The sequence below is a fragment of the Glandiceps talaboti genome, chromosome 8 (assembly GCF_964340395.1).
Source record: "Glandiceps talaboti chromosome 8, keGlaTala1.1, whole genome shotgun sequence".
Classification (NCBI taxonomy): domain Eukaryota; kingdom Metazoa; phylum Hemichordata; class Enteropneusta; family Spengelidae; genus Glandiceps; species Glandiceps talaboti.
Window position 1 is genome coordinate 691,930 of NC_135556.1, and position 17,143 is coordinate 709,072.

At 35.2% G+C, this 17,143-nt stretch overlaps 1 protein-coding gene across 3 annotated transcripts in view; it reads left to right on the forward strand.

Moving 5' to 3' along the window:
- Positions 1 to 17,143, forward strand: part of LOC144438814 (serine/threonine-protein phosphatase with EF-hands 2-like) — a 214,362-nt gene that overhangs the window by 184,779 nt on the left and 12,440 nt on the right. For all 3 annotated transcript variants that reach the window (XM_078127991.1, XM_078127992.1, XM_078127993.1), the window contains 4 exons: positions 5,810 to 5,932; positions 10,662 to 10,847; positions 12,920 to 13,062; positions 15,127 to 15,233. In XM_078127991.1, coding sequence (XP_077984117.1) covers positions 5,810 to 5,932; positions 10,662 to 10,847; positions 12,920 to 13,062; positions 15,127 to 15,233 — 559 coding nt within the window. The remainder of the gene's footprint in view (positions 1 to 5,809; positions 5,933 to 10,661; positions 10,848 to 12,919; positions 13,063 to 15,126; positions 15,234 to 17,143) is intronic.

Genomic DNA, 17,143 nt, shown 5'->3' on the forward strand with positions numbered 1-17,143 from the left:
TGCAATAATTGTAGCGTCTTGTTGCGGTTTTGTGGTTTTTTTCGTCTGTTTTGGTGACTTTTTAAGTTTTTGTGTTTAACCCGCACTTAAACACAAAAACTTAAAAAGTCACCAAAACAGACGAAAAAAACCACAAAACCGCAACAAGACGCTACAATTATTGCAGCTAGGTAAAGAGGCTACTGTCACTGATGTCAAACTTCGTGCGAATCACATTCACGCATACTTTCATCAAACATGTCATTCATTCTATAGCTTTCAAACAGTCAACATGTCTTTCCTCCGTCATTTAGCTCAATGGAGATCAGGAGGTACACGGAATATTTTACACGTCGGCCCTTTTCAGGGCGAACTTGAACTCAGATCGTGGGATTGTTTGCATGTAAACACACTGTCTCGAGTTTACGGTACAAAAACAAAATGAAATGCGAAACTTTGAAAGGCTTTTGTTGTTCACCGACACTACTTAGATGATACTAAATAATATGTCACTAAAATGAACAAAATGGTACATTCTAGTTCCTTAACTATTTATTGAATTGTAATCGAAACGAAAATGGGCTAATATTTTCGTACCCATCGAACCACGATCGAACTTACGGAGATATCGGGTGAGATGTGATGGCCTCAACACAAATAAACACATGGTGTCAATGTGGGCGATTCCATTGTTCATGGATAGGTGGGCCGTGACAAAAGTCTCGGAACGGTCTGTTTTTATGTGTACACTAAATGTACTACAAAATCTATGGTTTTCAGAGTCGCTGTGTCTATGAATTGCTTCTCTTAATATAAAAACACGCAAGTAAGATTTTCCATGGCTACGTCAGTATTGAAGTTGAACGCTAAGTTCCCCTCTGTCCCTTCCCTTTAGTTTAATAGTTCGGACGTTGCATGTGTCGTCATGGTACAATCTTTGACCTTTCAAAATCTTAGTGAGTCGTCGTAGCAGAAAGTTTTGTCGGATACCTGTCCCACTTGAAAACTATGTATTCCGATTCGTTTTATTTCATTTTCTTTTGATTGACTTCATTACCACCCATAGTGACACGAAGCGGGCGGTTTCGCCTTCTTTCAAAAAAGACCTGTGCTAACTGAAACTACCATGCCGTATTGTCACCGACTGTTTTTGTTTTCGTAAAAAAAAACTGAACATACTGAAGAGAACTATATCATGGCTTGGCATGGCTTACAGTGTGAGTTTTTTTTTGACGTGGGAGCGTGACGTATTGAGTGTCCATTTGAACATGTGCAGCTGTGTTTGGCATGTACTATTAATTTTCCAGTTAGACACAACAATGGCAACAAAAATTGCAACATTAGTGTTGCGTCTTTTTTACATTGACTGTAACAGGGCCAGGGTACAAGTTCGTTAGTGGTCTATAATAATATTATGTATCAAAATAAAAACAATCGACTCTCACTCAGTATAGTACGATCGTCAGTCGAGGTGTATGGCAAATGCAACAAAATTCGTTGCGTATAGGATACGGATCGTTCGATCAGATATGCATAAAATTAATTTCCATTGCGTACGGTATAGTACGCATGGTTTTGCGTCACCGCAAATACTGGTCCGTCATTCTGAGCAGTTCTCAAGTCCGAGAATTAAATGATAGATTTAATGAGAAGTCAACTAGAAAACAGTACATTTAGACGAATTGAATCACTATGTGAATATCAATAGATGGACCAAATCTGACACTGTTTACTTTGAACAAGCAGTCACCAATGGGGAAATTACAAAGACAGGAGAATTCTCACAGAAGTGAGACAAGTTACTCAGCTGTTACGCATAAAGGCAAAGTTATCTTCACCCTTATGTGTTTGACTTTTGTTTGTTTTGGTAGTGGTATGGTGATGATGCAATGAAGCTCTTGAAAATGGATTTCGTTTTGTAGTAAACACTACAACTGTCCTGAAACATCTTGAAATTTGCTGCAATTTTTTCAGCATTTGTGTTAAAAAGAGCTATTTGAGTAACTATTTAGGACAAACTATTAAAAAACTGTTTTTTTGACACAGGTAAATTTGGCTAAATTCTGTCACTATTTAAACATTAAGATACCAAAACTCACTTTGACACTTCAGTTGTGTTGAAATTCACATGATTAAAGTGGGTTAAAATGGCTAAATAAAGTGCCACCAAAAGCCACCATTTCAAGATGCAAATTGCAAAAGCTCCTAGGAAGGAGGGGGGACACCCCCCTCCTGACCACCGCAAAGCGCATGCAGTGCTTCGCTCCGCTCAGCAACAATTCCCCCCTCTAGTGACAAAATCCTGGGGAAACACTGCAGTGATGTTGGTTATATCATGGTGGGTTATACTTCCATGGTTATATACACAACACAGTAATGTCACTTTTGAAACGATGTTTGTATGTAAATCACAGGAACAAAGTCTTTATATAGTCAATTATCTGCTATCCGTGTTGATAATTTTGAGACGGTTCCAACAGCAGTACGTCGTGGGCGGTGCAGTACAATTTGTTCTGCCCTATTCATGTGAATGATAACTTTGCACTTGTATCGTTACAGTTACTGTGAGCGTGTAGTTTACTCATACAATGTCTAAATAAACTATATTTACCACAGGAGGTTAGTATCCGGCTCAACTCCGTATGTTGTTGAGAACAGCGTTTGACACAAATTCGTGTCCGTAGCAATGTAACACTTGTTCTGAAGGCGTGTTCACCATATTATAAGGCTTGAAAGTCAACGTCGTAGTGTCCTCCGATGCAGAAATCTCAGCGGAAATTTGTACAACACACGAATTATCCACACAAAAGGAAACGTTCAGAGTTCAAATGTCTTTAGACATCGTCAGCATACTTTACCGCTGCCACCATGTAATGTTATGCGTTGATATTCTACATCAAAGACACACATCAAGTTCAACTCAACTCGTGGTTTATTAACTTGAACAAAAGAGAAAGTGGAAGTGATACAATAGGTTGGGGGCGTCCTTCAACTAGCACATATCATTACAGGGTGAATCTCAATTATAGATCTTGGTGAAACTAACTTCCTTTTTTTCCAAGGGATTTTGTTTACAGAATCTTTTGATTTCATTGTGTGCAAGAGGCATCTCAGAAGTAATTCATGATGTATTGAAGAATAAGCTTACTTGGCTAAACATCGAAAAATGTCGGTTTCAAAGTATTCATTTTAGCAATAAATAGAATCACGAAAATATGCTATAGTTTGCAGCATGAACAGTGCCACCAGACAACTAAACTGAGAAAATATACAATAGCGTCATTGATGTGTATTGTAACACAATTTTATCTTTTTAAGGTGCTTATATTAATTGTCTTTTCAAAGGTTGGAGTCCATTATCCCCATGGAAAGTGAAACACACACATGCTTGCATACACATACATACATACATACATACATACATACATACATACATACATACATACACACACGCACACATACATACATAGACAGACATACAGACAGACATGCACGCACGCACACACACACAGACACACACACACACACAGACAGACAAACAGACATACATACAGACAGACAGACAGACAGAGGGAGAGACACAGACAGACAGACAGACAGACAAAGATAGGTAGATAGATAGAGACAGACAGACAGAGGGAGGGAGGGAGGGAGAAGGGAGATTAAGGCATACATATTTCGTATAGTAATCACCTATGTTATCACTGACTGTAGGCTTTTGAATTCATTGTGTCAAAGCTGCAAGAAATGTTCAAATGTACTCGGTAAACGACCACTCCCGAGGTGTACTTTGGTTCAAATCATGAGCTAAACATTCATGCCCCTCCCCTTTCAAACGATCAGAATTTCCATGTCCCTCCCCCTTAAAACCTCCAATTTGTTGCCCTCCCCCCCATTTGTCCTCAGACCCCCTGCCATAAATTCAGAACTGAAATACTCTTCGTAATCTCTTGATAGCAGGCCTCAATTCTGTGATTATGTCGTGAATTCGAAGTCACATATCTATGAGCATTTGGGTCATCCCGAACCAAAGCACTATATTACAACCGCAGTGCCATTCTCAGTACCTAGATCAGAGTTGGAATGTATAGGGCAGAGGTACATTCTTCGTTTTTAGTCCGTCTGTTTTTCGAGGTGTTGTGCATTGAGGGTCCAACTCTCATGATATATATTCTAATTTCTACAACTATTCCACAGGACACAATCATTTTCAATATAACTTTTAATTCTTGAGAATGCGCTCGGTCCATTTTTCCCCATTGGTCCAGGACAATCTGATTAAAATCTGATGTGGTGAAAGCAGCTAAATGCTTTATTTATCTCTATTTCCATACTTTGTGTCGCTTGCATTTGTTCCAAGTGATCGCCGCCTGCGTGGGAAACATCACAAAACGATGGAAATAGAGGTAAATAAAGCATTTAGCTGCTTTCACCACATCAGATTTTAGTGAGATTGGGTCCAGGAATACTAGTATTGATGGGAATGGTGTTTCTGTCCTTTATTATCTTTAAAAAAACATTTATACACTGGAAACAATTGATGTATTTACCACTTGACATGATCAGATATAGTGCTGGTCGCGAAGTTGAAATAGCCGCCAAGAGTGTGCTGAGGATTGTGGGATATATAATCACTTTCCGTCATGCAGTCCAACTTCCGTCAAGCAAAAAAAAGAAAGTTTTGTCCTCGCATATTAATGTTTCGTCCCCAAACATTAATGTTGCATCCTGTGTTAAGTAAATCTCGTCAATAAGAAAAGGAGGTTGTATGGTGACAAATGTTGTTTCTGCAGTCAGAGTATAAGATTGTAATAGACTTAAATTCATATTCCGGCTTGACATTTAAATACTTTTTACACAAATTTAGAGTTTTTTCACGAAAACTTGGTGTACTGCTCTAAGGAGTAATAGTTTGCAATGAGGTATTTTAAGTCTTGTTAGAAAACTTTAGAAAAAACTGTTCTAATGTTTCAAACATTGCACCAACAATTAAACATTTTATCCCACAACTTAAATGTTATCACTTGAAAATAAAGTTTGGGCCACACGAATAAAAATTTTCGTTTCGCAAATTAATTTTCTGCTCTGTAAAAAGAATTTATTTGTCACAGAAATTGTAGTTTTTTGCTTTGATATTTCTATATTGACCCAGGAAATTAATGTTTTGTCATATGAAATAAAAGTGTTATCCTTTTATTAAATATTTTGCCTTCAAAAATCAATTATTTATAGCACAAATTTAGTTTTCGTCTGTCACCTGTGGGCAACCGTAGATAGCAACAACCAAATGATCACATATATTGCAACGATAACAACAAGGATTAATAGACAAATAAATATTCAAAAAAAATGTATGCAAATATTCAATCAAGTTTACATTTGTGTTACAACACCATTGGCGCTGTATTTCATACATTCTAATACATCACACAACCATGACTGGTGGCAATTCTCTGTAAACATCCATTGTGGGGGGGGGGGGGGGGTTGAGTCATCTGCGATGACTGCTTGTTTGAAAACAACTTTAGAAAGTTGACAGTGATTGGTTTAATTTGAAAAAGTGTATAGCCGTTACAAGGTTGACACTAATTGGTTTTAATTTGGGCACAAATTTGATGCCTTTAGAGAGTTAATACTGATTGGTTGGTTGCAATTGAAAACAAATGTGAAGTCGTAATATGGTTGATACTGATTAGATTAATTTGTAAAAGTGACATTAGTACCTTACTGTTTATGTTTATTGTTATATTATATATTCAAAGTATGAAAAAAAAGTGAAACGGTGTAAATGAAGTGTGTTGATTAAAAGTTTGTGTTTCTTTGCTTGCAGTATTTATCTGCTCTAAGACCACCAGTGGATGACACAATAGAAGCTTTTGATCCAAATAATCCCGATAAGAGTGCAGACGATGACAGCTGTAAGGAAAAGATAGATGTACAGGAATGGAGACAGGTAAAGTTCTGATTTTTTTTCATTATAAAAATATTGCAAATGGTCAAGATTCTCCCCATGCTGGTCAGTGCTGGTCAGCACCAACCTCTACTTGTAAACTATAACCTGAGTAATGAGCTAAATTATGTAAGTTATGATTGTATGACTGGGGTTTTTGGTCTCCCGAAGAAGGATTACTATGGGCTCCTCCTCTCTGTCCATCCATACATGTGACTATCTGTCTGTGTGTGTGTCCGTAATATCTTATTTCATTCAAACCAGGCATAAAGATGACATGATCCTATAGGCCAGATGCACATCACTTTGTTTTAAGACATACACAAATTATCCCGGGTTCACTGATGGTGCACTGCTCTGATTTTAAAATGTGATCATCTGATGTCACTTGCCAATGGTTCTCATCCAAACAACAGCCAACATTAGCTGACTTCCTTTGGATATATAAAGGTTTTTATACAGTTTTTAGCTCCCGTATGGGACGTAATGTCATGGTGATGTCTGTCTGTCTGTCTGCAGATATTTTGTTCCACTGATATCTCAAAAAGTACTGAAGCAAATGTTCCGCAATATACTATGTGGCATTGTCAGGCTGTAACTTAGCGCTGATTAGTTTTTGTTGTGAGTGGCTTCCATAATTAATGATAATTTGCATAATTAATGATTTCACATGTGGGGCTATATCAGTTTAAACGAACATACCTTCATTTGCATATGTTAATGAGAATTTCTTTCAAATAAATGTTGTGAGGGTGCCAGATGGTTGACCGTTACAGCCAGAGTTTTCATGGTCAATTCCGCCTATGTAGAGTAACCATAGTACTTGGAATGTCTATGGATATTCGTGTCTTTCAGGTAAGTTTATGTCATGAATTTTTTTGCAGTTCTGAGTGGTACTTTTTGTTTTATGGTCGTATTTTTCGATCTCAATGGTCACTCAGTATAGCAGTATATTTTATGGTGCAAATACATGCGCCCTCGATTCGAGTAAAAAGTTTCACTTTCCTGGACAGTCTAGTAGTCAATCTGTTTTTGATCTCTTCTGAGGCCTTCAGAACCTAAGATGGCCAACCTTTGAGGGCATCACCGATCGATCAGTAAGACGACTATGTTGTTTAGGTGCATCAGAAATCCGAATTTACCCAGGTCACAGTGGTTTATACAAACCACCTGGTTTCTCTTGTTTACTTATTAGAAAAGGTGACTGTAGTTAGTGGTCGATTTTCCTCGAATTAAAGCTATTTTCTGTATTGACGTCGATGTTGGCATTGTTTTCCCATGCATTGCTTACACTGTGTTACGCAGCTGTACACATATGTTTGGGCAGGTTATGGCAGCCTAGATGTCACATTTTTTCCCTGTCCTATGCATACTTTCAGATCGATTCTGTTGTCTTTGTTCTATTGTCATTGCATGTTGACAGCTTTATTTCATTTCTTTCTTGCTCTTTTCTTGGTTTTACAGCTTACAGAAAAATTTATAAATTTGACTTCACAATTCTGGTTCATGTTCTTGTAATCAACTGTTTGTTGGTTATTTTTGTACAGCTGTTACGGACTTTAGACTTTATTATATTTCGTTCCCGTTCTTGTTATAACAAATGACACATCAGCTGTAAGTTTGCTATATATTCTGTATATAGTAACTAGACTAAGTGTATTCGTCACATGTTCTGTTGCTCCATGATTCTGAGTGTCTTGTCAGTCTGCTTTGCTGAGGTCAATACTCAGAAAATTGTGACCTTTATTTATTGTTTTTATTAGACAGTTGGATTCTGTATGTCTTTTATTTTGACCAGAAATTTTACTTTTTTAAGTTGTTTGTTAAGCCATTCTTATTTCTTCTAAATGACACCGTGCTTGTAAAAATTTTCTTTGATACTGGAAAGGAAGCCAGCAAAAATTTGTTACAACTTACAAGACACATAGGAACCCAAACTACTTGGTTCAAATGTCCAACCACAGTCATCTTGGAGTCAGTAAATATTGAAGATTACAAGTTAAATTTCTCTATATTTGACTGTCAAATCTGTAATTGTGGGTTCATGCTTTGGTGCATGCTCTGGTGATCAGCTATAGCTATTGCAAAAGTGTGACCCATGTTCACTTTGGAGCTCTTTCATTTTTTTTTTCTTTCTGGTTATACTCGAGAAGTAGTGACCATTCTTTCTTTAATACTTTGTTTATTCAGTTTCTTCTAAATCCAAGTACTTCATATTTGTGACTTGTTGGTCACCACTTGTATATATTTCTCATGTATCATTTTGGTGATAAACAGTGAAACAACTTGGTGAACTTCATTTTATTGATGGCAGCCAGGTTTTCAGGTTTTTGTGTCCTGATGATCTGTTGCTAAACTTTCAAAAGATAAAGCTTGCCCTATACTTTAAAGGAGTGCTAACTAGTGTTACTGGTAGTTGATACCAGTTTTAACATTGTCATAGTATTTTGAATTGCTTCCTCTTGAGGGTTAATGTTTTCCAAGTTTAGTTATAGTTTCTAAATTTATATTTTCTCTCTTACTTGCAGGACCCTGATCATACAAAAATTATTATAATTGCTGTGATGTCCTGAGAACTCCATTCGTATACAAATTTGTTCTATTTTGTTCTCTTCTGTCATATTTTGCCATTATGCCAGTATTGATGAAAAAAATCAAATGCAGTGAAAATCCTACAAGTGAACTAAATTCTGTTTGTATACATATCTCTTCTCAAAGTTTACACAGTGTAAACATCAAGAGAAGAGATATGTATATCAACTATTTGTTCTTACTGTTAAGGCAAACATGCTCAATTTGAAAATTTACAGCTTCAGGTTTACTTTACATGGTGAATTCCTCCATAATAAATTCTGTGGCCACTAATAGGTGCCAAAATAGCTGACATAGCATTCCAAGAACTGGAAAGTTGCATTATTGAAATCTACACGAATAAAATATCACATGTTTTAGGGATGATGTATTCTGTTTCATCATATTTTGTGGCACTCAAGTTGAACTAGATAATCTTGAGTGAAAAAATGCACCAAATGCATCCAACTTTTAAATTTCGTGGGAAAGCTCAGATACGGAAGTAACATATCTTGATCTTAAAATCCACAAAGGTGAACGACACCAACAACAAAAACTATTGGATATCAAAACTGATGTTAAACAAATGGACGCATTCCAATATTTACACAGGCAATCATGCCACCAAGACTTATTTTTTAAAGGGGTCAGACGATCAGATATATGCGAACATGTAGTAATAAAAAAGAATTTCAAAATAGTGAAAAAAACTACACAGAAATGATCTCAAGTTGTGAAATTGCAATGCTGATAGTAATTTTCCAATATTGTTTATTGTAATCGGTTTGACCACTTGTTTCTGGGCAACCATGCTTTATGGTAATCTGTTTGACCCTGGTTTCTGTGGCAACCATGCTTTTAAGTAATAATAACCTTTTAGCACATCTGAACTGAGGTTCAGTAGTGCCAGGGACGTATAATCTGTTTATACGTCCCTGGTAGTGCTATAGGGATCGCCCGGCGTCTGTCTGTCTGTCTGGCTGTGTGTGCATGTGTGTGTGTGTGTGTGTGTGTGTGTGTGTAAATAATTTAAAGTCAAAAACTGCTGAACCGATTGCCATGATATTTGGAGGGCTCATTACCTCGGGTATCTAGTTGGGAAATCAAAATGATCTTACCACTGGTTTGTGATTTGGGTCAAAAAACTTAAACTCAAAAACTACTGGGCAGATTGGGCTGAAATCTGGGTGAAACATTCTTCAGGGTGTTTTTACTAAGAATTGTTCATGATATGATGGTCCCATAAGTGATATGCAAATTAGGGCTAAAAATGTGTCTTTTTGGTCAAAAATCTATAATTCCAAAACCACTGAGCAGATTGGGCTGAAATTTAATGGGAATGCATCTAGGGATGTATGGACGAAGAAATATCAAGCATACAATGATTCCATGAGTGATATACAAATTAGGTGTAAAAATGTTCATTTTTGATCAAAAAATATCTCAAAAAGTACTTGGTCAGTGAGTCTGAAACTTGGTGAGATGTTTGTGAAAGTGTTATTCTGCAGATTTTCTTCAAAACATTTTGACAAATTGGCCCTAGCAACCATGACCATGCCCTTAGCAACAACAAAATGCCAGTATACTTTGCGAAAATAACATCATTTGGTAGGTGAGTCAACATTAAAAAATGTATGTAATTATCCCTAGCAACCATGGCCATGCCCATAGCAACAGCCAAACAATTATATCACAAAGATAACAGATTCTTTAGACTACTAAATAAACATTCGAAAAGTAAACAAATGTGCCTAGCAACTAGACTATGCCCATAGCAACAACCAGTATATTGCAAAGATAGCAGGGCTGGTTCGGCAACTGGATAATCATTCAGTAAATGAACACCTACACTTAGTATTGATCAGCAGGTGGATAAACATTTTAAAAAACTATACAGTTGTGCTACAACACTATTGGTGCTATTTTTGAGTTTAAGTCGTCCACACACACACTCACAGACAAACAGATGGACAGACACCACACCACGCCTATAGCACTACTGAATCTATCAATTCAGTTGTGCTAAAACGAGAGCAGGTACATGTATTTGCCAAGGGTTCACCTTATCCATCTCCTTCAGCACATGACATAAAAATTAATCAAACAGCAAAGCTAATTTGACTGATAGGTCACCAGTCAATGACATTTCTTTTCACATCAGGTGTTAGACATACTCTGGAGTGACCCAAAGAACCAAGAAGGCTGCAGACCAAACACATTTCGTGGTGGTGGGAGTTATTTTGGGCCTGATGTCACTAAGAAAGTACTATCAAAACACAATCTTGACCTCCTTATACGATCTCATGAATGTAAACACGAAGGTTATGAGTATACTCATGATGGTCTTGTAAGTATATATTTGCATATCTTTTGTTTAAAATAGATAATTAAACCTTAAGGTGCTGTAGACTTTTCATGCAAAAGACCCCCTAGGCCAAGGACTTTTTCAACTACAGAGTTGAATTTACATTGATCAACTTTAACTTGAAGGGTGTAATAAAACATAGAATCAGTCCTATTTTTTCCTTATCCACACATTACATATATATTGTAAAATGAATAAGCTACTCAGATATGGGGTGAAGATGTGAAAATTGGACTTAAAAAGGCCATTTTTGTATAAAAGATGGTATTTATTTTTTTAAATGTATGTTATGTAATCATCTAGGCAGCACTAATTGTAACAGAAAATCATTCATGGATTATTTTTCCATTTCAAAGAGGTTATAATAAACATTGGTGCTTCCATTAAGGTAAATGGCAATACATTTGCATAATGTAAACAAATAAAAAATAGTAGCTGGGAATTTGATCTTTCACATGTCATTTCCTCAAAGTGTCACACTGTGGCTCCTGAAACCATCTCTTTATTTTTCAGACAATCCTCTGCATGTTTGAAAAAAAAAATCCATTTTTAACACAACTGAACTGATAAGGTTCAGTAGTGCTATAGGCTTGGCAAAGTGTCTGTGTGTCTGTGTGTGTGTGTGTGTGTGTGTAAACAACTTAAAGTCAAAAACCACCATGATATTGCCATGATATTTGGTGGGTGTATTACCTTGGTTGTTTAGTTGGGAAATTGTTCAAATCAAAATGATCTTACCACCGATGTGTGATTTGGGTCAAAAAATGTTATTTTTGGTCAAAAAACTAAAAAAATACTGGGCAGATCAGTCTGAAATTTGGTGGGAACACTTTTAGGGGTGTTTACATTAAGAATTGTTCATTACATGATTCCTTCAGTGATATGCAAATTAGGGCTAAAAATGTGTCTTTTTGGTAAAAAAATATTTAATTCCAAAACCACTGAGCAAATTGGGCTGAAATTAAATGGAGATGCATCTGGGGATGTATAGATGAAGAAATTGTTATTCTGCACATTTTCTTCAAACATTTTGACAAAATTGGCCCTAGCGACCATGACCACACCTTAGCAACAACCAAATGGCAGTATATTTTGGTCAAATAACAACATCTGGTAGGCAAAAGAGTAAACATTCAAAAAATGTATGCAAATACCCTAGCAACCATGACCACGCCCATAGCAACAGCCAGACGGTCGTATATTTCACAAAGATAACGGATTGATAGACAATTGAATAAACGTTCAAAAAATGTATGTAAATTGCCTAGCAACAAGACCACACCCATAGCAACAGCCAAATAATCACACATATTGCAAAGATGACAACAAGAATAGAAAGACAAATGAATAAACATTCAAAAAATGTATGCAAATGTGCCTAGCAACAAGACCACGCCCATAGCAACAGCCAAATTATCACTTTTATTGCAAAGATAACAACAGGGATTAATAGACAATTGATTAAACATTCAAAAAATGTATGTAAATTTGCCTAGCAACAAGACCACGCCCATAACAACAGCCAAATAATCCCATATATTTCAAAGATAGCAACAGGAATAGAAAGACAAACGAATAAACATTCAAAAAATGTATGTAAATTGCCAAGCAACAAGACCACGCCCATAGCAACAGCCAGATGATCACATATATTGCAAAGATAACAACGGGGATTAATAGACAATTTAATAAACATTCAAAAAATGTATGTAAATATACGTAGCAACAAGACCACGCCCATGGCAACAGCCAAATGATCACGTATATTGCAAAGATAATATCAGGAATTCATACACAAGTGAACAAAAACATACAAAAATGTATGTAAATATATCTAACAACATGACCACGCCCATAGCAACAGCCAAATGATAGCATATATCGTAAAGATAGCAACATGGTTGGATAGGCAACTAGATAGTCATTCACCAATTGAACACTTATTGTTAGCATGGACTACCATATGGATAAACATTTTTAAAAACTGTACAGTTGTGCTACAACGCCATTGGCAGTATTTTTTAATGATGGTTTTATATTTGTTTACATTTCAGGTTTTGACAGTGTTCTCAGCATCAAATTACTATGAACAAGGTAGCAATAAAGGGGCTTACATTAAAATGGATACGGATTTGACTCCACGATTTGTGCAGTATAGTTCTACTAAAACTACAAGAAAATTGACAGCAAAACAGAGGTATAGTTAAAACTTAAACAGTGTAATCATGACTCCTTCATCTTCACAACCTAAGGCAATTTCTAAATCTTGTTCCAAACCAAGGTTGCAAGTATGTCATTTAAAAAGGAGAAGGCCACCCAAAGATACAATTGTTCAACTAAGTGTCTTTAATCAATATGTATGTAATTTTTTTCACATAAAATCAAATGTATTAAAGTTTTAGAACTTGAAGTTGGGTTAGATAAGTATGTTGAGCTGAATTCAAATCTGTCATTTCACTGCAAAGGATCTTGGGGAAATTGTTAACCATTTATTAGTACCCATAATAGAAAGCACTCCACATATTACATGACTGAAATCAGGTGTGGAATGAAAAACAGCAAATATATAAAATTTACTGGAAAGTTTGACATTATGATAATTGAAATGCAGTAAGTGGTACAAATCAATAGTCAAATACTTTCTCAATCAATACAAGTGAACTTGTTCTTTCAGTGAATTTCTCCTTTGAAGGCCAACTTGGTGACTTTTTAGCCCCCAACAAAGGGGCTATTATATTGGGTTCTGTCTGTCCACCTTTCCATCCATCCCTGCTTTCACCCTTATATCTCTGGCATGCACCAACTGATTCAATCAAATCTGATACAAAGGTAACATGCTATTTTAGGCATATACACATCAGTTGGTTTTATGACTGAATCAAATATGGCCACATGGTGGCCATATTTGTTGTTTGTATGTTTTCCCTCATATCTCTGGCTTGCACCAACCGGTTTCAACCAAACCTTGCACAAAGGTATTATGTTATGTGAGGCATATGTACATTACTTTTTTGTGACTGGATCAAATAAAGCTGAATGACGGCCATATTTGTGTTAAATTTCACAATGTATAACTTTGTTTGTGTAATACGTAGTGACTCCATTCAAGTGCCTACACCCATAATATCAAATATGAGCTTTCTTTCAAGACTTTGACATCTGACCTTTTGGTTTTCTATATAGCTTTTTGAATCAAGAATTTGAAGTGATATTGTTTTTATCATCACTTGGGTTTGAACATGTGAGCCATATTCAAATTACTTAATTCATGACTTTGACCTTCATAGCGAAATGGCGACCACAAGCACATTTTGCCTGTTATCTCCAAGTGTTTGATACCTATGAACACCATTCAAGTCTCTACCCTTACATTATCAATGATCAGCATTCTAATGACACCATGACCTTTGACCTTGACAAACATTTTCAAGGTGAAGAAAGAGAAAGGGTTGCATTCTTGCTAATTATACTGAAAACCAAACACTACACTTTTGAAAACCCAACCTTACACTTGTTTTGCATCCCTGGAAAGACCAACAAAGCATTTCCATGTTAAAATTGCCAAAACGCTAATCATCTTACCAAATACAACACACAAGTTGGAGTCTGTGTCCTCGACTTGAGGCTTGTAAGTTACTTACTCTTTTAGCTGAGCGGAGCTTAAAGGTTATTTGATCTTACGTCGTTGTCCATCCATCAACTTTTCTACTTTCATCTCCTCCACTAAAACTGCAAGGTCAATTGACCTGAAATTTGGTTCACCCTCATATCTCTAGCATGCACAGCTGACATATTAAAAGGTAACATACAATGTGAGACATGCACAGTACTTTGTTTTCCAAATCAAATATGGCCAAATGGTAGCCATATTTGTTTTTGTGTGTTTAATTGACCTCATAATATCTCTGAAATATATCAACTGATTTCAACTAAACCTGGCATAAAGGTAACATACTATTTGAGACATATGCACCCTACTTTCTTTTGTGACCCAATCAAATATGTCCACATTGTGGCTATATTTGTTGTTAAATTTCACAATGTGCATCATAACTTTGGATGTATAATACGTAATGACTCCATTCAAGTGCCTACACCCGTATTATCAAATATCAGCTTGCTTTTAAGACCTTTGACCTGGAAAGCCCTTTTCAAGGATTCGCCCAACTTTGTGTCAATGAAAAACTGAAAGACATACGGGTAAAAATTTCAAAATCTACAAATAAAATTTGCTGTGTGCTTTTTTGTGTGTGTTCCTCAGTTTGAGTATTGTGGAGGAGTCTGCATTGAGAGACCTGAGGTATAAGGTAATTGCTAACAAGTCTACACTCATGCAAGAATTCAAAAAGTTGGACCAGAAGAACACAGGTATGGTTGTTCTCTTGTTCTCGTTTAATCTTTATTATCAAAATTTCAGTTATCATATATATGAAGTACAATTTGAACACATATTGAATACTGTAATATGATGTTATGCGATGTGATACCATATGCACAGCAGACAGCAAACTTATAACTGATTAATCAATCAAGCGAGTGAGCGCAAGTGAGTGAGTGATCGATCAATTGATTGATTGATTAATTTGTGTAGTGAACTAATACTTATTATTTGTGTGATCAATTAACTGATTCATTTTTGTGGTGATTGTTTAGGAGAATACTACAAGAGTAATACGGTACTAATAAATACTATAAGAGTAATACAGTACTAATGAATACTACAAGAGTAATACGGTACTAATGAATTCTACAAGAGTAATACAGTACTAATGAATACATCAAGAGTAATACAGTACTAATGAATACTACAAGAGTAATACAGTACTAATGAATACTATAAGAGTAATACAGTACTAATGAATACTATAAGAGTAATACAGTACTAATGAATTCTACAAGAGTAATACAGTACTAATGAATACTACAAGAGTAATACAGTACTAATGAATACTATAAGAGTAATACAGTACTAATGAATATAATAAGAGTAATTCGGTACTAATGAATACTATAAGAGTTATACAGTACTAATGAATACTATAAGAGATATACAGTACTAATGAATACTATAAGAGTTATACAGTACTAATGAATACTACAAGAGTAATACAATACTAATGAATACTTCAAGAGTAATACAGTACTAATGAATACTACAAGAGTAATACAGTACTAATGAATACTATAAGAGTAATACAGTACTAATGAATACTACAAGAGTAATACAGTACTAATGAATACTACAAGAGTAATACAGTACTAATGAATACTACAAGAGTAATACAGTACTAATGAATACTATAAGAGTAATACAGTACTAATGAATTCTACAAGAGTAATACAGTACTAATGAATACTACAAGAGTAATACAGTACTAATGAATACTATAAGAGTAATACAGTACCAATGAATATAATAAGAGTAATTCGGTACTAATGAATACTATAAGAGTTATACAGTACTAATGAATACTATAAGAGATATACAGTACTAATGAATACTATAAGAGTAATACAGTACTAATGAATACTACAAGAGTAATACAATACTAATGAATACTTCAAGAGTAATACAGTACTAATGAATACTATAAGAGTTATACAGTACTAATGAATACTACAAGAGTAATACAATACTAATGAATACTTCAAGAGTAATACAGTACTAATGAATACTACAAGAGTAATACAGTACTAATGAATACTACAAGAGTAATACAGTACTAATGAATACTACAAGAGTAATACAGTACTAATGAATACTACAAGAGTAATACAGTACTAATGAATACTACAAGAGTAATACAGTACTAATGAATACTACAAGAGTAATACAGTACTAATGAATACTTCAAGAGTAATACAGTACTAATGAATACTACAAGAGTAATACAGTACTAATGAATACTATAAGAGTAATACAGTACTAATGAATACTACAAGAGTAATACAGTACTAATGAATTCTACAAGAGTAATACAGTACAAATGAATACTACAAGAGTAATACAGTACTAATGAATACTATAAGAGTAATACAGTACTAATGAATATAATAAGAGTAATTCGGTACTAATGAATACTATAAGAGATATACAGTACTAATGAATACTATAAGAGTTATACAGTACTAATGAATAATATAAGAGTAATAGAGTACTAATGAATATAATAAGAGTAATACAGTACTAATGAATACTATAAGAGATATACAGTACTAATGAATACTATAAGAGTTATACAGTACTAATGAATAATATAAGAGTAATACAGTACTAA